Source organism: Poecilia latipinna, unplaced genomic scaffold (genome assembly GCF_001443285.1).
Source record: "Poecilia latipinna isolate Pla-1442-1.1 unplaced genomic scaffold, P_latipinna-1.0 Scaffold1146, whole genome shotgun sequence".
NCBI classification, from domain to species: domain Eukaryota; kingdom Metazoa; phylum Chordata; class Actinopteri; order Cyprinodontiformes; family Poeciliidae; genus Poecilia; species Poecilia latipinna.
This window is the reverse complement of record NW_015113762.1, coordinates 104,666-129,039: the sequence shown is the minus strand read 5'-3', so window position 1 is coordinate 129,039 and position 24,374 is coordinate 104,666. Positions and strand designations below refer to the sequence as shown.

The following is a 24,374-nucleotide window of genomic DNA, read 5'->3' as shown; positions in this document are numbered from 1 at the left end:
TTGGGGATGGGATCACATCAAACAGCCATTAAAAACAAACGAAAAAAGAAAATCAGTTCTTCCTGCACCTCAGCTGCTGATCCGTTCCTGTCCAGTTCAGAAACCCGACAGCTGGTCAGAACCTCACCGACTGGATGGACTGCTTCTGGAGAATTAAGCCACCAAACGGAGGGTGGCGGCGCGTTTTTGTTGTTTTCAGTGAAAGTAAAAGAACAAACTACGGTACGGCGGAGAGACGACGACACTTCGAGTGACTTCCAGGAATACAAAATAGAAACGAACCCGGCTCCCGTATAATCCGACGCAACAGAACCAAGGCTTTCCGAACGCTCCGGCCTCTTCACTGAAGAGAGCTACGCTACTCCGTCAACGTGTCGTCTCGTTTGGGACTGGCTCGGGGGGAAACGAGAGAAAAGTCGGCTTTAAACATTCAACCCCCCCAACCTTTTCCTAAAGCAACTGATTAAAAAATACATCTCCTCCAGACTTCTCTCTCTTAAAGTCACGGTGTTGAAATTTATTCAGAAAAAAAAAAAAAAAAAAAAAAACAATGTTGAACAAAGTGAGATCCTCACAATCTCTCTGCAAGAGGGAAAGGAATAAATGACTTGTGCCTGCCGTCTTCCAGAACACGAAGGTGGATCAGTCAAATCCCCGTGTTGCTGCTACGCTGCTTAGTCGATTTTCACGTTTGTGTAGATCTTCCTCACGAAGGCACTTGTTCCCATGTAGCCGACGGCGCCTGGAAACAGATTGAATGAAGCGGGTCAGTTCTGCAGAGGAGCTCTAGGAAATGTCTGAGCAGCAGTCGGACCGGAGAGCCCAGAAGGCAAAAAAAAAAAAAAAAAAGCACCTGATTGACAAACACTTTTTGAAACAGGGGTTGTGTGGAGTATGTCTGAGGAGGCATTAGGCAGAGATATTTAAAACGTTTGAGGGCCAAAATCAAACGAGCAGAAGAAGAGTTTGTTCTGAATGTATGGAGTACAGACTAAAACAGTGACGACCCTCCCCCACTTGTTGCTGCATACTGCTGGTCAGCTGGCTAAATGCACGCTTCTTGAGATTTTCCTTACTCATGAGAAAAATTTACCATTTCAAAAACAGTTGTGCAGCAACTAAGGCTGAAACAATCTGATTAATTTCAATGAATCGATTATTGAAATCAACTAATTTAGTAATAAATTGCTAACCAGAGTGCACCAACTGAAAACAGTTTTGAAAAAATAAAATACAATCAGAGCAATAATTAAAGCAAAACTGTACAAAAATATACACATTTTGCATTTAAGGTGAAAAAAATCTGAGTGTAAAAATGTTTTTACCAAAACTCCTCATGTTGCAGTTTTAGCTTCACCCGGTTCAAATTGTGCACAAAAAATCCATTGAGCTCCTTTTGCTATCCAATTATTAGTTGGATAAACACAAAAATAACCAGAAACTGTACTAATTAAAAAGAGAATTAAAAAATGGAATGAGTTTTTTTTGCATCTTTTAATGTATTTTTACCATAAACTCAGCAGAATGTGCCACTTTTTATCTGGTTAACCATCAGAAAAATGGATTTCTGAAATAACTCTTAGCTGGTGGTAATTTATCACTTAGAAATTTAACAAGGAAGCAGATAAAGTCCTAATTAGAAGCTACATGTTCTCAACTTTAAATCAGAGTACCCATGTTTCTTCAGTTTGTGACATTTTGGTGTTTAAATCAGAGCAGAAACTCACCACACATGATTCCCAGAGCAGTGCTGAACACGGCCATGTACCCAAAGTAGAAGGACGTTTGAAATAACCCATACATCCTGAAATGCACAAGAAAACATTTTAGAATCAAAGAACATACTTTTAATTTCATTTCAGTTTTCTATCAAATATTAGAAATACAGCCATCACTCACTTAGTTTTGAAGAAGTAGTAGTAAAAGGAGTACATGTAAACATAAACCGCAGTAGATGCAGCAGAGAGGAAGCTCGTCCACTGCCTGGAGAAACATCAAACAAACATTTACTTGAGTTACTCTGGAAATATTTTTACTACGCTGCACTTTTTACTTTCACTCGAGTAATTTTATAATGAAGTATCTCTGCTCTGCTCTTGAGTAAAATTTCTTCATTTTCATGTTTTAACCGAAAATTCACCAGACACAAACACACACCTGCAGTTTTTGTTAGAGTTTCATAAGTCTCTTATTGAAAATAAATAATTTGGAAACATTTTCTTTTTGCCTGATTTTATTACTTATATGAATTATTGTCATTTTGGTCCTTAAAATACCAAAATTTTCACTTAACTTTATATTTTGGTCCATCTGACGAAGTTTAAGTGGTTGATGTTTTGATCAGTTGATTAGACTTTTTACCAAATACTTTTTTACTATTGAGTAAAATTTCTGGATTCTCTGTACATTTTTGGTTACTCTGCCACCTCTGTAGCATAAACACATCAACTAGAGAATAAAACCCTGATGTGTGTTTAAAACAAACGCTCACCATCTGTAATCCTCGGCGTTGAGCAGGAAGTATGTGCACACGATGGTGACGCACACCGTGACGATGCAGAGGATCACCAGGACCAGCATCATGAAGCCGTACACGTAGTAGATTTTGTAGGCCCAAAAGGAGGTGAAGATGAAGTACCTGACAGGAGAGGAGAGGAGAGAGCGTGTCGTTGCGGCGCGGCGTCTAACGGAGAACCGGATCATTTCCTCAGGAAACACTTACATTTCTATGAAAATGGAGCCGAAGGGCAGGATTCCCCCGAGGCACACGATGACAGCCGGCTCCATGAACCTGAGGCAGGACGAGATTCAACACAATCAGAGCGTTTATATTTCCCTTCAGGGAGACTAAACATGTTTTCTAAACATGTTTTATTACTTAAAGAAGGACAAGTCTGGCGTTTTTTTTCTATTTTACAGCCGATGTTTCCATGAAAAGCAGCAGTTTGTCCTCAGAGTCGGCGGGTCAGACTTACAGAACGGAAACAACTTCAGGTGTTTCAGCAGCAAACACACAGATTCAATCAAAAGGTAAAATATAACAACAAAAATAACAATACAAGACTGTATAAGTGAGGGCAGATTTACAGCAAAAGAAAAAATCCTGTGCAAAAATACTCAAATGTGCAACTGTAAAGATTGTGCAAACAATAGCAGGGATTTGTTGGTTATAAAGTCTAGGGCTGAAACAATAATCAATTATTGAAATAAATGTCAACTAATTTAATAATTAATCAATTGATAACTATTGTGCAGAACACAGACTAAAAAAAGGCCATTTGATAGAGATACAACATTCAGAGCATTAATTAGGTCAAAACTTAACAAAATCTTTTCATTTTGCAAATGAGAAAATATTTAAAAACTTTTTTCTTTTCTCAAGTGGCTGTTCAATAATGAGGAGTTATTTTCTTAAAACAAGCTCCTATATTTTGCTGAAAAGTTACCTGTAAATTAGTTTTGTTTTATTCCAAGTGTGACAAGATATTTAAACTAAAATCTAGGCAGAAATACTTGGTAAGATTTTTGAGTTTTGTCCATCTGTACATTTAATTTGCAGTAATGTATGTGCTGCTCCCTGCTGTAAAATCATCCACCCACCATTTCTTCTCGGGGATCGGCCGCGGCACGGCGTTCACTCTGCAGGGGAAGTTGGGCTGACCAGACAGGTTTCGCCCCAAAATGGTTCCCACGAGGTTCAGAGGCAGAATGACGAAGAAACAGATGCAGCAGACAGCAACCTGGAGCGGAAAGAGAAAATATATTTCTGTTTACATCTGCTGTGTTTTCATATCCCCCCGACTGTCGGATCAATCAACACAAATGATCAGCAGATGGACTGATTAGTGACGATAAATGTATTTTTCCCCATTGATCTCGAATAAAACAGCAGAAAAGGCTTCGTTATGAAATGTAGTTTATGACTGGATAAAACCACGTAGAGTAAACGGAGCAAACTGAATGTGTGAATCGTTTCTGGTGATTTCATGGAGGCTTCAGCTGCACAAGAACATAAATACATGGAGAATGAAGCGTTATCCAGCCGCATATTGGTCAGAGATGTGACCTTAATTTCATTTGGTGGTATCAGAGTAAAGGAGGCTAAAGACACATTTTTATGTTGAATTTATGATGTTTCATGCATTTTCTTTTGTTCCAACACATAAAATTCCTCTAAAATACATTCAGGTTTATGTTTAATGTGAAACAGAGGCTGTGAATGCTGACTCTGACTGAGCAGCAAGTCGAGCCTTCAAGCAGCTGTTTCTAGTTAAGAACATCGTTGTTGATGAATTGACAAAGTCAGGAAGCGTCCTGTGAAATGCGTTTATTTCAGTTGAACTCTTTAGTTTAATCCGTTTCCTGGTTGTCCAGCAGATTCATTGCTTCTGCTGCTTCCACCAAGCGTTTTATTCTCACCGCTCTAATCGGGTCACAGCAGACTGCCGACACCGCAAGCTGTTGACTCAGATTCCTTCTGCATGTTGCAATGTGAAGCAACGACTCACCATGGTCCCGAAGGGGATGGCTCTGGAGGCGTGGTAGTAGATGGCGATGAAGTTGATGAAGAAGGCCGTCCCGCACACCATGGCTGGGATCATGAAGGCCCCGATGAACATCTGCTTGATCCACCGCCTGCCTGCAGCGACAGATTCAAACCTTTTTAAAGGGTTTTTCTTTTTAATAGGTTATGATTTGGAAGCTTTATTACCTCCTTGTTTTGCATACAAACTTCCACCGAAGTAGCCGTTGACAGGGGAGGTTGCAGCGTAAACAAAAATGGCTGTGCTCAGCATGGAGCCCCTCCTGCAGAAAACACAGAAGGTTTGAGTTCAGACCGGTGGACCGTTTCCGCTGAAGTTTTATTCCACATAAAATGTATTGGAGTTTTTTGACTGTTTTTTTCTGTTAGCACCCCTTTTAAATAGCAACACATTCTGCCAAATTTCAAAAGTATGTTTCTGGGTTGCAAAACCCATAAAATGCAATCGATAATGGAAACTTTTGGGACATAACTGCAGCGGCTGGGAAAAAAAAAAGCAAAATTACAAAAAAAAAGATGGTATGAAGAGAACAAATAGGTTGACTATGTTGGTCAAACATAAAAATAAACTGCAGGAAACCGTTTTCCAAATGGCTCAGAAAGTGCTGTTAGGAATAATGTAAAATAAATAACGCAACATGTCAAGCATAGAATTAGACTGAACAGATCTTCCCTACTGGACCAGGAGCTTTATCATCGATACCCAATGTAGAATTTTTCTCACTTTTGGATTGGTGCATTTCTAGTATTTATTTAATTTACCATGAAAAATGGAAATAAAGTAAAAACAACACAATGCTCAGAATTCAGATACTCACTCTGTGTATAGATCCTCCACCATCGCAACGATGATGACGATGAAGGAGACAGAGAAGATCTGGCAGCCGGAGCCGATGAGCGAGGAGAAGATGAGCGGATGGCTGGACGGCCTGAAGACGTCGCCGTGCACCTGCTTCCAGCCGTACTCATCCCCCAGATCCCTGTCCTGTCGACACACGGTGACAGGAAGCAGAGCGAAGCAGCTTCAGCGACGAAGAGGCATTTAAAACCAGCATGATGAAACCAAAGTTCCCGCGGGTCGCTCACCATGTCGTCCATTTCTTCCTCTTTGCTGTATCTGGCGTAATCCTTCCTCAGGGTTCTCATTAGGATCATGGACACCAGACCCACCAGGAATATGACCATCATGAAGGAGTTAAAGATGGAGAACCAGTGAATCTAACGGCAGGAAAAAAAAGGTTAAATAAATATAATGATAGTTCATTGTATCTCCAGACACCCAGTGACACTACAAGAAAAACACTATACAAGACGTTCAGTAGAAACGTCTTTGATTTGCTTTGGGTAGGCCTGTTCTAATAACAAATTTTATAAACTGTCCCAGAAGTTACAGCAATAAACTATAATATTTTTGTTTTGAAACTATTTTCAAGTAACATAATGGCATAATAATGCAAGTAAACAAAGGGGCAGATTTAAGACTTATATCATCCAGTTTTTTGTATAAAGAGAAACAAAACAAACAATCATGCCAAAGCTTTAAATAAAACCTGTAAATGACTGGAAGTCAGTGAATCTGCTGTAAAACTGGGGTGATTTGAGAAAATGTGGAGGATTTAGTCTGAATCATCTGAAGTTCCCAAAGAGAGTTACAGAAATGAAACGGAGAAATGACAAACACTGTGGATCAGGATGAAGCAGAACATGAGCAAAGAGAAGGACAGAGACAGAAGAGGAAGAACATATGAATAGATAAAAACTTAAACTCCTCTAAAGCAGGAAAAAAACGTTTTTGCTTTTGAGAAATCCTTAAAAAAAAAGAAGCAGCAGTTTTATTTGCACTTCCTGAACAGCAGCATCCATCCCAGCATGAAACCTGAGGAGCGTTTCTCTCACCCGGTGCTGAAAGAAGGACGGGTCCAGGTACTTGTCAAACCTGTCCTCAAACTTCACATCCGACTTCTTCCATTTCACCTGGGTGGGAACAAACGTGCAGGATATGAGGTCAAATCCCGTAACCCACGGTAACCGTGGACACGCCCCACTTCCTGCCTCTTTTCCCTTAGCAGCTAATCAGAAAGCGATTCAAACATTTTATTATTGTCAATCTGATCATATTTAATAATTTATTTGTAAAACCACTGGCATCAGCATTCCATGTACCGGCAGCACATTTTGTTAAGTCTCCCAACAAGTTTCCAAGTTCAGTTTATTAAGTCAATCAGTAAAATGTAATCAGGACTGCTCAGTCTGTGGGATTCTCAAAAGAGGAAAAAGTGCAAATGATTCACAGTGAATTTCTGTTTTTTTAGACTAATCAGTAAAACATTTTAAAAAACTTTTTAAAACTGTAAAAAGTGGTTACTTGTCAGCTTCTTATACTTATTTTTTCTTGGAAACATGTAAAGCTTTTAACATTTTTTGTAGGGATTTAATGATATGAAAATTTTGGTCAATAGGTATTAATATTGCTGTTCTGGTCGATAACCGATATCATATATATATTATATTTCACTACTGTTGACACATTTAAAAAAAAAAAGAAGATGAAAATAAATGCTGGATTAATATCGGCCCAGTTTTGTTTATCAGAAGATACTGATGTTATATCTCTAATTATAAGTGAAAAAAATGATCAACAATATTGTGTCTCAGAAGAGATGGGAAGTGCTTAACATTTTAGATTCACAGCAAACAGGCTTCATCCATTTCCTGGACTTTTTCTGCGATCTACAGAGTTAGGGCAAGAATAACTGTTTTGTTTTAAATACGAAAGTAAATTTGTAAAAACAAACAATTACAAGTCTGGTAGAAGACTTTGTATTTATTTTGATTCAAATAATTTAAAAGACTTTTAGTGTTTTATGTTAATGTTTTATTGCAGTTGATTGGATTTTTTAAAGTTGTATTGAAAATCTCTGCCACATAGCATTTTTTTTTTTTTTTGCATATTTTTAAAAAGTCATTATAATGTCTTTAAATACACATTCATGCACTCAGTCAATGAGAAAAAAATCAGAAGTTCTGCTTTTTATGCAAAACAACAGTTTGTTCATGGCAGTGGCTTTGCCATGTCATCACCTTTGTATTCAAATGTATAACATAAAAACATATATATGTTGTTAAAAGTGGCAAATGTTAGACAAACTAATCTTCACTTCAAGTATCCTGATGATTAGTCTGACTGCAAGTATATTTCAAGTATATTTAATTATGTCAAAACATTTAATAGATTGGAATTTAATCATTCATTTGCCTAACCCTAACCATCTGAACTTTTTAATCCAATTGTTAAAAACGGGGAGATTCATAGCTTAGTTCAGTTCTGGTGAACTCAGTGCGGTGTCGTCTCATAAGCTGAATATATTTCACAGAACAAATAAACGTATTTGCATTTCCCAGAGTCTAATGAAATCACAAAACGGAAGCCTAACATTTGCATACTATGTACAAAGAGCTCTCAGTACTCACAGAATAGGACATGGCGATTCTGGTGTTTGGCATGAGCTTCACTTTGCCTTCGCTCGTCAGGTTTACGTCAACGATCCTGTTGCCGTTGTAGCCGATCTCCAGCTTTTTGTACGTCCAGAGGTAATGTTCTTCCCCGTTTTCGTCCGCCTCGCCGACGATGCCTTAAAGAAAACGAGATGGATGGAGTCACTGATCTGACGGAGGCAAAAGTGCTGATAGGGACTCAAGTCTGAACGCAGCACTGCTAGTCAGGACGTGCAAACCAAAATAAGGGGAAGCTTGTTGCATTGCGTGTCACTTGGGTTGCCACAACTATCTATAGTCCATCTATAATGAAGGTCAACTATAATAAATGCATCAATATCCTCTATAAACTATGTGACTTTATTTAAGCTGCTGAATGAACTCTGAATTCGTCTGTTTCCTCTGATTAAACTTTGATAGATTTAAGAGAATTTGATTAACTCTTCGCCTGCATTGTTCATGTGCAGCTAACCAAATTTATTCCATTTCTGTTTTCATAATGTTTCATTTTGCAAGTTCCAGTCTCCATTAAAACCAAGCGAAGAGTTTAACAGGAACACATCCTGTTCCCTTTGGACTTGAAGGGTGAATCTGGATGTTTATTTTCTACTTCAATATTATATTTAAGCACTTATCTGTAAACATAAATAATAAAAGGGTTATTTTAATAATTGTTATAGGAGAGGTGGGATGATTTACTTAAAGAAACAGGACAAACTACTATGCATGCACTGAAACCTAATTTATAGAGGTGACATAAAGGTAAAGTTTTATCACAATATTGGCACTATTGTAATAACAATAAAAAATTATTAAACTATCAATTAGCCCCACAAACAAATACCTTGATAGAAAATGGATGCATTTGCAGGTTTCTTTAGGACACCAGCCACATAAAAAAGTGTGATTTATGTCACTAAAATGAAGACAGAGGCAGGAAAAATAAAATAAAAAAAAAAAATATATATATATATATATATATATATTTTTTTTTTTTTTTTTTTCAAAATTTATTGACATTTATTGATAGTCTTACTGAAATAATAGAGAAAACATGAAACAACCCTGACAATACAGATAGTTTTGGGAGATTTTAAACATAAATTGAAATTTATCGGGGCAATTGAAAATCTAAATTTATCACGATAAATGACAGGATAAATGCCCATCCCTACCAGAACCTTCTGCTCCAAGGCAACAGAGCACCATATATATTTATTTACTATTATTCTGCTTTCTGGTATACAGTTTGTACAAAAATTGCCAAAAATGTTAGCTTTAGTAATTCAGTTTTTTATATTGCACCAATTCACCACAAATATTTACAAAAATGCTGGGAAGCAAAAGTATCACTTTCTGTACTACTTTCAGAAGCAAAGTAACAATTCTGCTTCTGTGCAGAAACTGTTAGTTTGCTTTTAGTAAGAGAATCATAAAGAAGGTACAAGAAATACTTTTATGCTACAAATAATGAACATTTAGAATCAAATGTAGCAGCCAGTGTCTTTCCCATCCACATAATAGCCCGGTTTGAACGCAATAAAATTGATAACACTGTCAAGTGTTTCTCCAAGGTCATAAAGTAATAAAGTCGAGATCTGCTGTGTTTGAGCTTGTGCATACAGTTCACCGTCATGCTTGCTGGAAAGTCAATGACTCAGTGCAACCCAAAGTGAATTTTATTAAGTTATCTTAAAACTTCAATCCAACTGAATCCATGTGTTTGGATTGTTGGCATGTTTCAGGATATAAATGTAAGATGTTTGATCTAAATATCTAAGCATCTCAGAAGTGATGAATCACGTTTTAACCCCTTAAATGCAGCCGAGTAAATATCAGAGCCTCACCCACTGCATGCAACATCCGCATGCAGACGGGTGGATGTTTAATCAGCCGGAGGAGTGGTGACCACAATTGCGAAAAACAAAACAAAAAAAAAAAAAACGTGACTACAAGTTTAGCGTGAAGAGGAAGAGACCTAAGAAGTGCCTTTGACATCCCTCTAATAGTACAGGTTGTGTGACATCAAAGCTCTTTTGCACAGGTGAATACACTAACGTTAAGTTGCTGTGGATCATTTGCATCCTAAATCCGTTTTAAGGTAAATGAAGTAGTAATGAATGAGTAAACAGCACAGTCATGTAGCTTCATTCCCAGAACTGGGTTGATCCCTTTGACTTTTTGGTGGGAAAAACATAGCAATATTTAAAAATCCCAAAACTTTTCAGCATCAACCAAAACCCCAGAGGTTGAAAGTAGCGTCACTTACCCCAGATGGGCAGGTCATCGATGTACATCTGATACCAGTAGTGGTTCTTTATAGCGTAAACAAAGGCATCCTGTTTGGGTTTGTCCAAGTCAATTGAACAGTATGTGTTCTGCATGACTTCCTCTGCAGAGATAATGGGAAAAAACATTTTCAATTAGGTGCCAAAAAATGTGAAACATACATACATTAACAGTTTTACTCGTGCGTTTGGGCCAAACAAAGCAGAAAACCTTTAAACTTGATGTCCAGGCCACTGAACTCCAGCTCCACCCCCTGCAGAGCCTCTCCGAGGGTTTCATGGTAATGACTGATGGTCTTCTTGGAACCCGCGCAAAAGGGCAAAGAGAAATACTTGTACGTCTCCTGTCGATTGTGGTAAGGCCCCACTGTGTTCATCCATAAAACAACCTCCTCCTTATCTGTGTACTACGAAGGGAAAATAAAGGGATTTATTCAGAGCAGTTCAAGAATGCTGCACCTGTTCTGCAAGTCCATCAGGTTTCTGAATATACAGTCTTGAGCCATGATTAGCTTTAGGTACAGTTTCATATCAGTGGCAACTCAGCAGACTGTGATAATGAGGTTTAAATAAAAAAGGGAAACCATTAAAGCGTAAAGTATGCATCAGTCCGTTACTGACATCAAGGCATGACGAGGTTTTCAAAAGTGTTTCCAAATTGCACAAAAGTGAAATCTTTTTATTGCGATGCCAACCTGATAGATCTGTCACAATAACAAATTTTGCTGAACAATAAATTGCCCCAGAAGTTATTGCAATAAACAATAATGTTGTTGTTTTGAGACTATTTTCAAGTAATATAATGCAAAGGTTATGATAATACAAGAACGCATTCTCAAAGGTCAATAAACTGTAATGAACATTTAACACTAGAACTGGAAGACATTTTAAATATCCAAAATAAATAAAACAACAAATAAAATTAATTATGAAGTCTCTATAAACAAAACTATCCTTCAAAAAAAGGTTTAGTTGAGACCCAAACACCAGACTGAAGATTTTTATGATCCAGTTTATGGTAGAAAGATAGAAAGAAAATGATAAATCATGCAAATGTAAATTATTGAGTTTGTTTTAATTTATCATGCAATTAATTGATTTATTGCAACAAGCTTACAATCTGTTTCTCCATACACTGCAGATCAGCTGGCTGAAAGAAGGCTACTATACTTTTCCTTTGCTTACAGGAAAGGTTAATTTGGTTGTTTGGAAAAAATGATGGTGTGGAAACTAAAGTAATTGGCTGCACTGACTGCCAACATTATCCAAGCAGATAGCCCAACTAATTAACCCTTTATTACTACCTTGGTTTACTGATGTTAACATAAAAAGAGCATATATTCTGCATAAGAATGCACTTAAACTATTGAATGTTGTGAGTTCTTTTTAGCTTAAATTATGTACCAAGATAACAATAAATGTCATGTATTTATCTTTATCTTTCTATAAGAAAGATAAACAATGTTTATTATTATTTTTCCAGAAGTAGGACTTGGTATGTCATTAAAAGTGACTTGCTGATGCCTCCAAAAATAAACACCTTTTATTTGCTGTTGACAGTTATAGAGCTAATATTTTCAAATGCAAATTTAACACACAAAAATTAGCATTCATTTATTTTTATTTTTATCAATACCTACAAGCAAAACAGACAAAGTTAATAGCTAAACTATGTTAAATTTACTTGAAGATGAGAATAAATCTTCAAACCACCCAAATTTTCTAGAATCTCTTTTCTCAAATATTAGCCCAGGTCAAGTTCATATTCCATCCAAAACGGAAAAATAATTTATAGATTCATTTCAAGGTTTAAAAAGGTTTCATTTCAAAATGAATCTAAGCAGAATGTTTTTTTATTTTAATTACTCGTTTTTAATTATGTAAATATCTTATTCTACAGTAACGAACATAACATTTGGACTCAAAGTAGGATTATTACATGTCAATTAACTTAAGGTTCCCCCCTACTCTAGTAGAAATACAAAACGTTCATTTAAATATCGTGATATTTTTTACTCTGTATTGACTCTAAAACAGATGCCCATTGTATTCAAATTTGAATGCAAACTAATGAAAATGTACCAGTTATCACATTCAGGTACACCTGTGTTACTCAAGAAAGCGATATGCCGTGGCTGTGTTTGCTTACGTTGAAGGAAGTGAACTTCCACGTTGTATTAGTCTACTCATCCGACTGCTTTCATACCTACACCAGGTTTTTTTTTTATATTCAGACTGATCAATGAATCCAAGACCTGCTCAACACTTCGAGACAGTATCTGACTGCAATCAAACGAATAACAGAGTAAATACCAACAGGCCTCAACGTTTCCCATGTGTTCCAGCTTAGCCTATTTACGGTTCTACTTCTGCTTTAAGGCTAAATGTAGTTTAAATTTGCTCAACTGACTAATGGAAGCCCCTTGGTGCTGTAAGAACACATTCCACCGGTGCTAAAGGAAAGCTAGTATGGAGCCGTTGTGAAAAGCTAACAGTTAGCATGAGCGGTTAGGCCGATTAAGGGTTGAATGTTCGCTGGCTAACTGAATGCTTATCTGTTCAATAGCACAGCAAGTATCGATTTATCACTCAACAGACTAAAGTTGTACACCCTGGTATGTATGCGATCATGTTTCTTGAACCGCAGCTAGCAGCTTCCCCACAGCATAAACGTCCATTATTTTTCAACGCTCCCCCCCTCTTTCTCAGTCGGCCTCATTTAAACGTCGTCTTACCGTGTGCTCATGCTCGTCCGCGTCAACAGGTAATAAAGAGCCCACTACTGCAAGGAACGCCGCCACTGCCAACTTCCACCGGGAAGAACCCATTATTTTTTGGTGAAAGTATGCAGAAAGATTGGGGTTGTTAGCAACGCTGGGCTAATATCCCACCTTCTTCCTGGTTGTATGACAGAGGCAGTTTTCAGGGATGCTCTCTGTACGCTCTCACCGAACCTACGCTGGATTGGTCGAGAGGAGTCACGTGGTGCTCGGCGTCCAATCAGCGTAGAAAGCGATGGCTCCAGCGGTGGTTGGAGGAACTCTGTCGGCGCATCTTCCGCAGGCTTCAGCCACGTCATCCCGACTGCCAAGACCAGAGCTTCACCTTTGACGACCCGACCACGCGTGGACGGTGCGGGGTTTTATCATAAAATAACACTTTTAAATTGTTCTCAATGGCCTAAAGCTGGCACCCTGTTTGCTATTCTTAAATTGGCATATTTATGGAGTATACCTAAAAGTACGGAAGAGGATTAGGGCCATTGAAAATAATTTTATTCTGACTTTAATCACAGAATGTTGGTATTAAAGTCAGAATATTGAGGAAGAAAGTAATCATTCTGAGATTAAGGTTAAAAACCTGAGATTAAAGTCTGAATCTTGAGATTAAAGTCAGAATTCTAACTTTAATTTCAAAATTAAATTAATCTAAAAAATAATCTCAAAATTATTTTTTTTTTTTCTCAGAATAGAACTAATTATGAGAATTTTCATTTATCTGTTTGAAACATCTGTTCAGGAATTGGCTGGGGTTTGTTGGAAATATTAATTATGCTGGTTTTAATTATGTTTAATCTTAGCTAGTGTTGAAATATTAGATTGATTTTTGGTTGTTTTGAGTAGGCCTCAATTTAGACTCATGGTTTAATAATATAACTAATGTAGAGCTTTAGTAGAACACAGACAGGTAGGTAAGCTATACTGCTATTGTCATGTTCACAAACACTGGGTTTGTGTCAACATTAAATACATTGGATAACATTATTTAAGTGACAGAACTGAAGTGGAAGCTTAGGAGTTATAGCATTGGAATAATTTATATACACCAGGGCCGTGCAGAGACCTTTGGAGGGGCAGGGGCTCAAAGTTAAAAAGGGGTACATTAAAAAAAATACCTTAAAACAATTAATATTAACAATGATACTTTGTTTAACTGCAAAAGAGGAAATTTTATATCATTTTTATGTTAAATTTGTGGTAAACAGAAGCTACCATTAATTAGACACGTTTTAAAATATTTTCTTAAAATTTCTCTCTCATTTCAGATTGTTTTTAATTATTGAACTTTTTATTTCCTTTGCATCTTTATTAAAAATTAGTTGTTTTTCTTTTTAATTATTAGGATTTCATTATTTGATTGTTGTATTATGCGACTTCTTTTTCATTATTTTTGAGTATAGCTCTTTGGTCTTGGAGTTAGAGTTCACTAGAACTAAATCAGGAACAGTAACTCCAGAGCTGCAGAGTTTAGATGCTGCATGTTTGTTTCTGATGTAAAATAAAGACAAAAACTGAATAAATAAATTACTGCTAGCGTTTCTCTTCATGCGATTTAAAACTCGTGTCACGTTTTTAGACTCAGTTCAGGGAAAATATCAACTGAACAAACTAAACCATGAATGTAAAGACGATCAGACAGGAAATGTTTCTTTTTCATTCATTTATTTTTCATTTCTGAGGCAGAGAAAGTTCCATTAGGGAGGTCAAGGTCAGGTGAGAAAAAAAACAAACTATTAATTTATCCTAATTCTTCAAACTACAAACTGATGAAGATACAACTATAAAATTACATCTGAGAGGAAATCTGATGAGAATTTTATTTCATGATAGTTTATATTTAAGCCCAGTTGTTAGTTTTATCCAATCTATGTATTGACACACATTCATAAATGCAAAGCATGTTCCACATTCAGCAATCACACTATAAATCATGCCATTGAACACCACTGCTGAATCGCTCTGTAGAAAAATTTATATCAATATATTTATTTATGTTGTAAAACAGAAAGGTTCTAATCACTGCAGAGAGATATTGATGAAACAAACTTACATGACGTACGTTCTTGTCTGGTGCTTCAGTAAGGAATGCACTGCCACATGTCGGGTCCAAGTGGGTATCCTAAACAACATTCATGTTGACACCCTGAAGATGTGTTGGAATAGGAGCTTAGGGTACTGTAGACAAACATGAGAATCATAAACCTGTTCTTCACTCGACCTTGTCTGTAGAGATGGAAACAAAGATTTTACTGTCATAACTTCAATATTTCTCTCACGTTGCTCATAACTGGGGTTGGTTGTCGTCGCTGCCTCTCCTGCCAGCTGAACTGCACAGTCTCTAAAACACAAGAATAAAATGTAAAAATACAAGATAATAATGTAGAAAATGAATTGTGATGGAGAACAATGAAAGAACAAAAAATAAATCCATGGAGTGTCACAGGAGTATCCACCTCCAGTCCTCAGTGACGGTGTCCTACGTCCTTTACGTGTGTCACTGGTCCAACATATCTGAGCTAAATGGGTTCCGTTTCTGCTGGTGGCCTGATTACCTGACTCAGGTGTGCTGAAGCAGAGGCAGCAGGACTGGAGACAGAAAACCTGAAGTCATGTTTTTCAGAGACAGACTTACATTTTAAGACGATTATTACAACTTGGTAGCCGAGAAGGTGGGACGTCTGTTATTGGCCTCCGAAGCTTCAGCATGATGTCATGCTCCTGGCCCTGGTCCGTATAAATCACAGGATTGTATCAGATTACCTGGTTCTACTGTTTAGCTCTCCATGGATGAACTTTAAACATTGCTACATTAATCCTGCAGAAAGGTAAGATTATCATGAACACACAGAGAACAAGATCATCTGCAGATAAAACTGCCATCATGTTTCCTTCCTGCAGTCAGGACCCACTCAGGGTGGATCAGAGATCCTCCACACAGGGACGTTGGAATTGCTCCCCTTAATCCGAACATGAAAAAGACGCTTCCTGTCATCACAGTTTATATGCAAAGAAGTTTCAGTCTGAAACAGAATCAGAGGGAAGTTTGAGAGTCACAGAAAGGAGCATCCTGCCTGGAACCAGTGGAAGTGTCTCCAGTGTGTCCAGCGTGTCCAACTCACCCAGCAGAACCTTCAGCAGAACCGTTGCTGTTCCAGCTTCCTGTGAATGTCTGCAGTCCTGGAGCAGCTTTTAAACTCTGTTCACAACTTCCTGCTGGAAAGAAAGCCACCAATCACAGGACAGACACCGATCTGTCCAATCACAGGACAGACACCAATCTGTCCAATCACAGGACGGACACTGATCTGTCCAATCACAGGACAGACACTGATCTGTCCAATCACAGGGCGGCCACTGATCTGTCCAATCACAGGGCGGCCACTGATCTGTCCAATCACAGGGCGGCCACTGATCTGCATTGTCATCTGCACACGGAGGAACTTTAACAACTCATCAATATAAAGAAACTTGAAAAAAGTTCTTGTTCCTTTGACAGATTATTTTACTAATAAAACATTTCCCCCCCTTATAACTTAAATAATCAGCCAATGAAATAAGAAATTTTTCATCAATATTGACTTAAAACAAGCAGCTCCTATATTTTGCTCCCTGATTAATCACAACACAATCTGGTGCAGGCCCAATGCTGTGTCCAGGTGTAATTTAAGCAGCACTGGAGTCAGTGTCAGTATCATCAGTGGTCATTCATATCCAGTTTGGTGCAAATCTGATGACATGCGATTTAGAGCCAACCGTATGCAAACCTGCAACAGACTGGCGACCTGTCCAGGGTGACCCCGCCTCTCGCCTGGAACGTTAGCTGGAGGCACCAGCAACCCTCGACCCCAGTAGGGACAACGGTGTACAGAAAATGGATGGATGGATGGATGGATGGATGGATGGAAACGGTGAGGAATTGACATTTTCCCTCTGGCTCCACCCACATACTCTTAGGTCTTAGCATCATGTTGTTTTGTCGTCATCAGACATGGGTTTAAATCTGTATCAATCAAAATTTAAAAGAAGACATCCAGATTGTTTTACAAAGATCTTCCTTTAAATTCCATGGTTACTATACAGCAAACTCAAATGTTTTAGGCATAAAGATCCAAAACAGCTATTAGTATTGCAAAGAAATGCAAATTTTTTTGGTTGCGATAGCTTGGAGCTTCCAATAATTTAACAATTAGCAATAAAATCCCACTAAATGGATTTTTCAGGTTCTCTCATATGAAGCAAACACCCGACAGTCAGAGAGGCCAATGTTTATTCACTTGCTCAGCTGCGTTTTGACCTGGAGACTGATTGTGTGTAGGTCGTGTCCTGTGACTGCCTGCTGCTACGCATGGAGGTCGGTTTTATCCAGGAGTTTAGATCCTCATATCGAACATCACTTCTTCTGACTCGCATTTTGAGACCGTTGTCCTTAGTGGTGTGAGTATGTGGGAAATTAGAAGGGAAAACAAAAATATAAAATACTCATGGATACTAACTGGTGACTTAAAGAGCATATTGATGAATTATTTGTTCATGAATATTGTCTATAATGATAACTGCATAGTACCACACCGTTTTGGGGCCTTTCTGGAGATAGATGTACGACCTTAAGAAACCTGGAAGAAATTTTAGAGTGGTCAGAATAATTGTTGCAGTTTATGATAGGAGACAAGAACCAGCTCCTGCATTAGGAGTGAGAGGCTCAGTGGGCTACAGACGTTTTTGGAGCCCAAACTACAAAAATATTTTTACACTTAAAAAGTTCAAGTACTACATCTAGAAAGTATTTACAGCAATCCATTCTTTTCTTTCTCTGCAAATGGTATTACATGAATCTCTTACCTCAAAATTCTACACACACGTTTGCCATTGTGACAATGCCGAAGAAAATACTAATTAATCACATTTAAAGTATTCACAGCCTTTGCTTAATAGCACGACCACCAGATGGCGCTCATTGGTCGCCATCTCCAAAAGCAGGTAAAACAGGATTTATGCACAAATGTTTCTGATTTTAGGACAATCTAAACAGGGCAGGATGTTTACAGAAGCAACAGTTGGAAATAATTTGTTGTTTTATATTATCTATATATTCTTACAGCCTTGAGGAAGCAGACAGGACCCAGCCTTTACTTTCTCTGCTTCCAAGTAAGAAGTCAGTTTTCTTCTTTCTTCCAATAAAGGATTGAGCTAGTTTTTTATTCATTCTTGTGATTACAAAATGGAGAACGATACATTTTGATGACACCCAGGGTAAACAAAAAGGCTCTGTGACATGCGTCAGTATTCCTACAATATAAATCAGCATTTTAATTTGACCAGGAAAAAAAATCCAACCGACACAGTTTTGGACACATATGGCTGAATTGTGCGAAAATGCCAGCTATGCCTGACATCTTACTATAAAACTGGTGGGGAGCAAATGCTGATTCAGTCCCACTTTGCTGCAGTTATTTTCAAGGTGTGAATTTTTTTAATCTATTCCTGGGTCCTCTCAATAGTTTTTATTGGATTTTGAAATGTTGATTAAGGGGGGGAAATAGATGAGGGGTGGGCAAGGTGGGTTTTTTGTTTGTTTTAGTATAAAACAAACAATAATGTTAATAATGTTGTATTTGTGTGCAGAGTTTTTAGGAAAGAGATTAATTGCAGTGCTGGGAATAGTTTATGGATACACAAACTCACATTCTCATACTCACCACATGAGGATTTTGATGAAGGAGCCAACCAAAATAACGAATAATGCTGACACAAGTGAAGTCTTAACTGGAGTACTCACGATTACTGGGAATATAAGATGTGGAAAAAAAGACATGCAATATATTTTTAGAGTTCATATATTTCATAGCCATCACTTTATAGCCACAAACTTATAAAACAAAGTAGAGCATGACTAAAAAAATTGAGGGAACAGAAAATTCTTCAGTGAAATAGCAGAGTACCTCTTCTTTCATAAGGTCCCTCATCCTGAATGTTCCCTGAGAGGAAAAACAAACAAAGGCTGAATCAATCAGACTGTTTATATCTGCTTTTACTGCAGTATTCAGGCACACTAACCACCTTCCATGTTTCTCCGATTACCTTTTCGTTGACCAGCCAGATGAACCTCTGGAGATGTCTGATTACCAAGATCGTTGGTGGCCACACAGTAATAAATCCCCTCCTTGGTGATATTGAGTCCATATATGTCTCCGTCGGCTACTTCCATGGTTCCATTTGTGCTGTTCCTGAACCAAGTGAAGAAGCTGACGGGAGGATTGGCTGTGCTGGAACACGTCAGGTTCGCCCAACCATCTTCTGACAAACTGATGGAAGCTGAAGTGTTTTTGGGAGCATCTGTGGAAAATGTGACACACGTTCAGTTTACTGATGAGAACCAGCTGATGTTCTGACCGGGTCACTTACAGGAAACACTGAGGGTCACGTCTGCCTTTGCGACCTTGTATTTTCCTCCATCCACAGGATATCTGACGAAGCAGGTGATGTTGAATCCATCATGTGTGTCTGACAGTGTGATGTTCTTCTGGATTTTATCTGTAAACGTTCTGTCCATGTTCTTCTCCGTCAGTCTGCGGTGGTCTGGTTCCAGGTTCCAGGTGAGTTCAGGAGGCGATTGTGGACAGGGAGTGAGAGCTGAGCACGTTATAATGACAGAGTTCATCTCCTTCAAGTCACCTGAGATTTCAATCCTGGGTCTCCAAGCAGAATCTGTGCTTTCACATCACACACACACATTTCACAAAGTGAGATACAGCAGATTTACTCGACATGTGGAGCATAAAAAGATGGAGGATGATGAAAAATGAAGAACACATTTAAAAATTAAGTGGGTAAAATGTTCAGTTTGTGTTGACAAATTGCTGCCTTTAACTCTGGACTCTGATCCTGTTAATGATCCTACAGCAGATGTTTAACTTTTCATTATATATGTTGAGCATATAACTGCACAATTTAACATTTTGAAAATAAATGTGCTTAATGGAAACACAACAATTTAAAATAAATAAACTCTCATTTTTCGATAAAAAGCTTTTGGGCTAAGATGAGGTGGATTGTTTGACCATATCAAAATTTGTTTAGTTCATACAATGGTGTATAAGGGCTGTTATAGGCAGAAAGAAAAGAAGTAAATTTCAGTCAAAAAACTCAGAACTTTTTAAATTAATCTCAAACATCTTCCTGAAGAAACGTGTACATTTCTGAGTTTCAAAAGGCGACTCCTTTTTTTAAATTACGAAACTCAGAAAATTTTAAAAAGTCAAAGAGTTTTAATTTTCAAAAATCAAAAGAAATGTCCAAGTTTGATATTAATCTGAAAATGTTTTGTGGTGGAAATGTATTTCCTTCTACAATAGCTCTAATACGAAGTTGTAATTTCACAAAACTGCAGTGGAAGCAGTTTTTTCGCACCACATGATCAACATTGTTGCCGCGGCACCAGCCGCAGAAGATGATGGCGCGGCAAGATTTTTAATGAAATATCGCGCGAACAAACTTATTCACGTTTGATTTAAATGCAATTTCTTGTTCAATAAAAACACTGCAGAATATTGACCAAATTTTGCGCATATTTGTAATGGAAACTCCTTAAGACTTAGTAATGGAGTTCGTTGGTTTACACCAAAAATGCTTCATAATTAAACAAAATGGTCTCACCTCTAATGTTTACGTTCACCGGCTTACAAAGAGCGCTTATTTTGAACGGGCCGTTCTCAATCCTGAAGTAGTATTTGTCCTCTTGCTCTGAGTTTATCTTAGAAAACACAGTGGTGCAGTTCTTCTCCCGCAGGTTTCCAGTAATGTTCATGTCATATCTGTTTTTCAGCTGACTGCTGTTGTAAACCACGTTTTTCGGACTGTTGAGAATCGGGGCTCCAGGTTTTAACCAAACTCCAAATGTTTTTCTCCGAGGATTGAACTTGTGCTGTGGTTTCACTGTAAAGCTACAAGGGATTTGCAAACAGGCTCCACTCAGTGCCTCGATCTCTCTCGGTGCAGTAAAGATGAAGCCTTTGTCCTCTTCACATCCAGTCGGTCTTCCTGTAAAAGCGACGTAAATATGAGGACAACGTGGAGCAAAATGCGCCTGAAGAAAAACTTCCCGATCCACAAACTCCATCAGAGCTGAAGACTCTTTAAAGAAGAACAGGATCCATTACTTGAGGCTTTAGTTCAATGTGAAAAAACAAACAGCTCACCTGAAAGAAAGGAGACACTCAGTAACAAGTTGACTGTCAGCACTGTCAGCATGTCGTCAGACAGGGCGGCCATCACACATCTACGACCCTCCATCAGCCCAGAGACGAGATGAAGGAAAAGTTAGAGTTCAGCTTAAATAACGGCCGATAATTAATTAAAATGTCAAATTACATCAGCGAGATACAGCAGAGTCCTCGGGCCAAAAACAGGAGTAAATTTCCACCACAACTGAGATTAATCTCAGAAAATTTTTAGGAAAATTTTGGAAATTTCTGAGTTTCAAAAGTCAAAAACATTTGACTTTTGGAAATTTTGTTTGAAAAGATTTCAACTTTTTAAACCATTATTTTCACCAGAAAGTTTTTGAGATCAATCTACAAATTTGAGGTTTTTTGGTAAAATTTCTTTGACATTTCAAACCCAGAAATGATTATTAATTACTTATTTTTATTTTTTTTAAAAAACATTGTTTTAGATTTTTTTTTGGAAGAAAATTCACTTTTTTCTTGTACCTACAACGGCGCTAATAGACCATCATAGATAAATGTCACATTTAAATTTCCTAACTAAAACATATTGAAAAATAAAAATAAAAACATAAAAGTTCTGGCATTAAACAATAAATTAACAAACTTAGTAGAATAATAATTAGTCTTACAAGGCTATGATCTTCATCTGCTCATCAGCAAACCAAACTCACAACTACTCTTGTTAAAGAGCTTCACTTCCTGCCTGGTTTGTTCAAATCAGGAAGTCATTGTTCTGTCGGACCTTGAGTTTGTGTCTCCCATCCAGCAGACTGACTTCACAACATTACGGCTCACAGTATTTATTCTGACAAGAGAAAATTAAAATGGGTGGTTAGCATCAGTTCAGCAGCTTCTGCCCCGGAGTTACAAACAGAAACACAACTGAATGTGATCGTAATGTATTTGACATAAATGTAAATCATTAATCCACATAACTAATCTTATCTTTAACATAAACATGAATTACTATATATCTTTTTTTGTACAGGAAATATAATCACACATATTACACACATCTAACAGTCAAAGACCATCACACAAATTGTAACTTAAACATTATTTGCATCAAAAATTAAAACATACCTAACAAGAGAAAAAGTGAAATTGGTGGTTAAGGTCAGTCCAGCAGCTTCTGCCCCTACACAATAAATAGAAATACAATCAATAACCCCAGACAGTTCCTACTGCAGGTCAATGGTTAAATGAACAGTTAGCAGGTAGCGGGCGTAAAATTAAACACAACTTAAAATCCACAACATTAATTATGGAAACAGTTAAAAACTGTTCCATAATTAACAGTTTCCAAACTGTTAATTATGGCAAACATGGCAAAACTAAAAATGAAGCCCTGTATCTAATTAAATCTGTCTAAAATATATGTTAAAATGTAATATTTGTAAGGAAAACACAGAGCTGGTCCTAATACATACCACAGCTGGAGATGGCAACAGAAAAGGGGGACGAGCTGACAGTTGGTGGTTGCTAATGGTAACCAGCAATCTTGAGCAAAACATAACATAACCATAAATGTCAGGAGAAAATAGCTTTTTAACGAACCAAAATTAATTTGAACCAATTTGGACAAACTCCACTTCTATAATAATGTTGAAATAAAACCCAGTTACACTTTCCACTCCTGGACTTGTCAAAATTGCAAAATAAACAGGATGCAATAATAAAACATATAGAACATTTATACAGCTTCTTCTTCTTCTTCTTCTTCTTTTACAATGTGCAGTTTCATTTCCAGCTGTTGCAAAAGATGACAAGTGTATGACATGTCATCTATTAAGGATTTAAAAAAGGAAGTAAATATCCGCCAAATAATTATGAACATTTTTACATTAGCCTCCTAAATTATCTAGAAAAAAAAGGAAATTTATGAGTTTCAAAAAGCAAATATTTTCAACTTTTTGGGTTTCAAATGTCGAAAATGGTGCAGCTCAAGTCCCAGAATGTCACCGTATGTTTTTTAACTGTCTCATTTTTGCATCTTAAAATAATTGTTGCTGGGCCTCAGTAGATATGAGCTTTTCACAGTATTAAAGTTCATTTTATACATTTTAAAACATCAGAATTTAGGAAACAAATTTGACCACAGGTCTTTTTTTTTTTTACATCAGCAATGATTATTATCTCTGTGTTTGGAGCTTTTAATTAGAAATGAACATGGATCTATTGCAAAAACAACACACAGTTAAAGAAACTCCAAACACACATGAAATAAAATCTTAAAACAAGAAAAATATAACCGGGGGAATATATGAGAGGCCCCATGGGCCAAAATTAACAAACTCTCTTACACGTACTATCAAACTGTCTCACAGTCAAACTCTCTTACACTCACAGTCAAACTCTCTTACACTCACAGTCAAACTCTCTTACACTCACAGTCAAACTCTTACACATACTGTCAAACTCTCTTACATGTACTATCAAACTCTCTCACATTTGCTATCAAACTCTCTTACATTCACAGTCAAACTCCAACATTCACAGTCAAACTTACATTCACAGTCAAACTCTCTTACATTCACAGTCAAACTCTCTTACATGTACTATTAAACTCTCTTACACGTACGATCAAACTCTCTTAAACTCTCTTGCATTCACAGTCAAACTCTCTTACATGTACTATTAAACTCTCTTACACATACTATCAAACTCTCTTACACATACTATTAAACTCTCTTACACGTACTATCAAACTCTCTCACATTCGCTATCAAACTCTCTTACATTCACAGTCAAAGTCTCTTACACGTACTATCAAACTCTCTCACATTTGCTATCAAACTCTCTTACATTCACAGTCAAACTCCAACATTCACAGTCAAACTCTCTTACATTCACAGTCAAACTCTCTTACATGTACTATTAAACTCTCTTACACGTACGATCAAACTCTCTCACACTCACTATCAAACTCTCTTACATTCACAGTCAAACTCTCTTACATTTACTATCAAACTCTCTCACATTCGCTATCAAACTCTCTTACATTCACAGTCAAAGTCTCTTACACGTACTATCAAACTCTCTC

General features: G+C 37.3%; 2 protein-coding genes and 1 long non-coding RNA gene across 4 annotated transcripts; all 3 read right to left on the bottom strand.

The window, feature by feature from the left end:
* Positions 1-496: 496 nt before the first annotated feature.
* Positions 497-13,306, bottom strand: tm9sf3 (transmembrane 9 superfamily member 3). Of its 2 annotated transcripts, none has more exons than XM_015052918.1 (15): positions 13,218-13,306; positions 10,538-10,733; positions 10,308-10,430; positions 8,015-8,175; positions 6,440-6,517; positions 5,630-5,761; positions 5,362-5,528; positions 4,712-4,806; positions 4,509-4,639; positions 3,601-3,740; positions 2,723-2,791; positions 2,492-2,638; positions 1,900-1,983; positions 1,728-1,804; positions 497-742 (listed from the first exon to the last, which is right to left on the bottom strand). In XM_015052918.1, exons 2-15 carry the CDS (start codon positions 10,701-10,703, stop codon positions 675-677), a joined length of 1,638 nt encoding a protein of 545 aa, XP_014908404.1. In that variant the 5' UTR covers positions 10,704-10,733; positions 13,218-13,306; the 3' UTR covers positions 497-674. The 2 variants fall into 2 exon arrangements, with proteins under 2 accessions (XP_014908404.1, XP_014908403.1); XM_015052917.1 differs by having other exon boundaries at positions 13,062-13,284.
* Positions 13,307-14,758: 1,452 nt separating this feature from the next.
* On the bottom strand, positions 14,759-15,535 carry LOC106960009 (uncharacterized). The gene is made up of 2 exons (XR_001427479.1): positions 15,157-15,535; positions 14,759-15,065 (listed from the first exon to the last, which is right to left on the bottom strand). It is a non-coding gene; the product is annotated as an uncharacterized LOC106960009 (long non-coding RNA).
* A 1,820-nt stretch (positions 15,536-17,355) lies between these two features.
* Positions 17,356-22,811, bottom strand: LOC106960008 (B-cell receptor CD22-like). Its single transcript, XM_015052913.1, has 11 exons — positions 22,762-22,811; positions 22,415-22,469; positions 22,006-22,136; positions 21,302-21,398; positions 20,760-21,143; positions 19,509-19,811; positions 19,185-19,439; positions 19,046-19,081; positions 18,803-18,887; positions 17,676-17,719; positions 17,356-17,547 (listed from the first exon to the last, which is right to left on the bottom strand). The coding sequence occupies exons 4-11, from the start codon at positions 21,393-21,395 to the stop codon at positions 17,477-17,479; spliced, it is 1,272 nt and encodes a 423-aa protein (XP_014908399.1). The 5' UTR covers positions 21,396-21,398; positions 22,006-22,136; positions 22,415-22,469; positions 22,762-22,811; the 3' UTR covers positions 17,356-17,476.
* Between the last annotated feature and the right edge of the window lie 1,563 nt (positions 22,812-24,374).

Bases quoted from the DNA above. Each gene is read 5' to 3' on its own strand.
- tm9sf3 (XM_015052917.1), bottom strand. From the start codon at position 13,154: ATGGGTTCTTCCCGGTGGAAGTTGGCAGTGGCGGCGTTCCTTGCAGTA. The intron at 6,518-8,014 runs GTGAGTACTGAG...GTTCCCACCCAG, and splicing joins GAATCGCCATGTCCTATTCT to GTGAAATGGAAGAAGTCGGA. The intron at 5,529-5,629 runs GTGAGCGACCCG...GTGTGTCGACAG, and splicing joins AGGAAGAAATGGACGACATG to GACAGGGATCTGGGGGATGA.
- LOC106960008 (XM_015052913.1), bottom strand. From the start codon at position 21,395: ATGGAGGGTCGTAGATGTGTGATGGCCGCCCTGTCTGACGACATGCTG. The intron at 19,812-20,759 runs GTGAGACCATTT...GTGAAAGCACAG, and splicing joins GGTGAACGTAAACATTAGAG to ATTCTGCTTGGAGACCCAGG. The intron at 17,548-17,675 runs GTGTGGTACTAT...TAATTTCCCACA, and splicing joins TCCAGAAAGGCCCCAAAACG to TACTCACACCACTAAGGACA.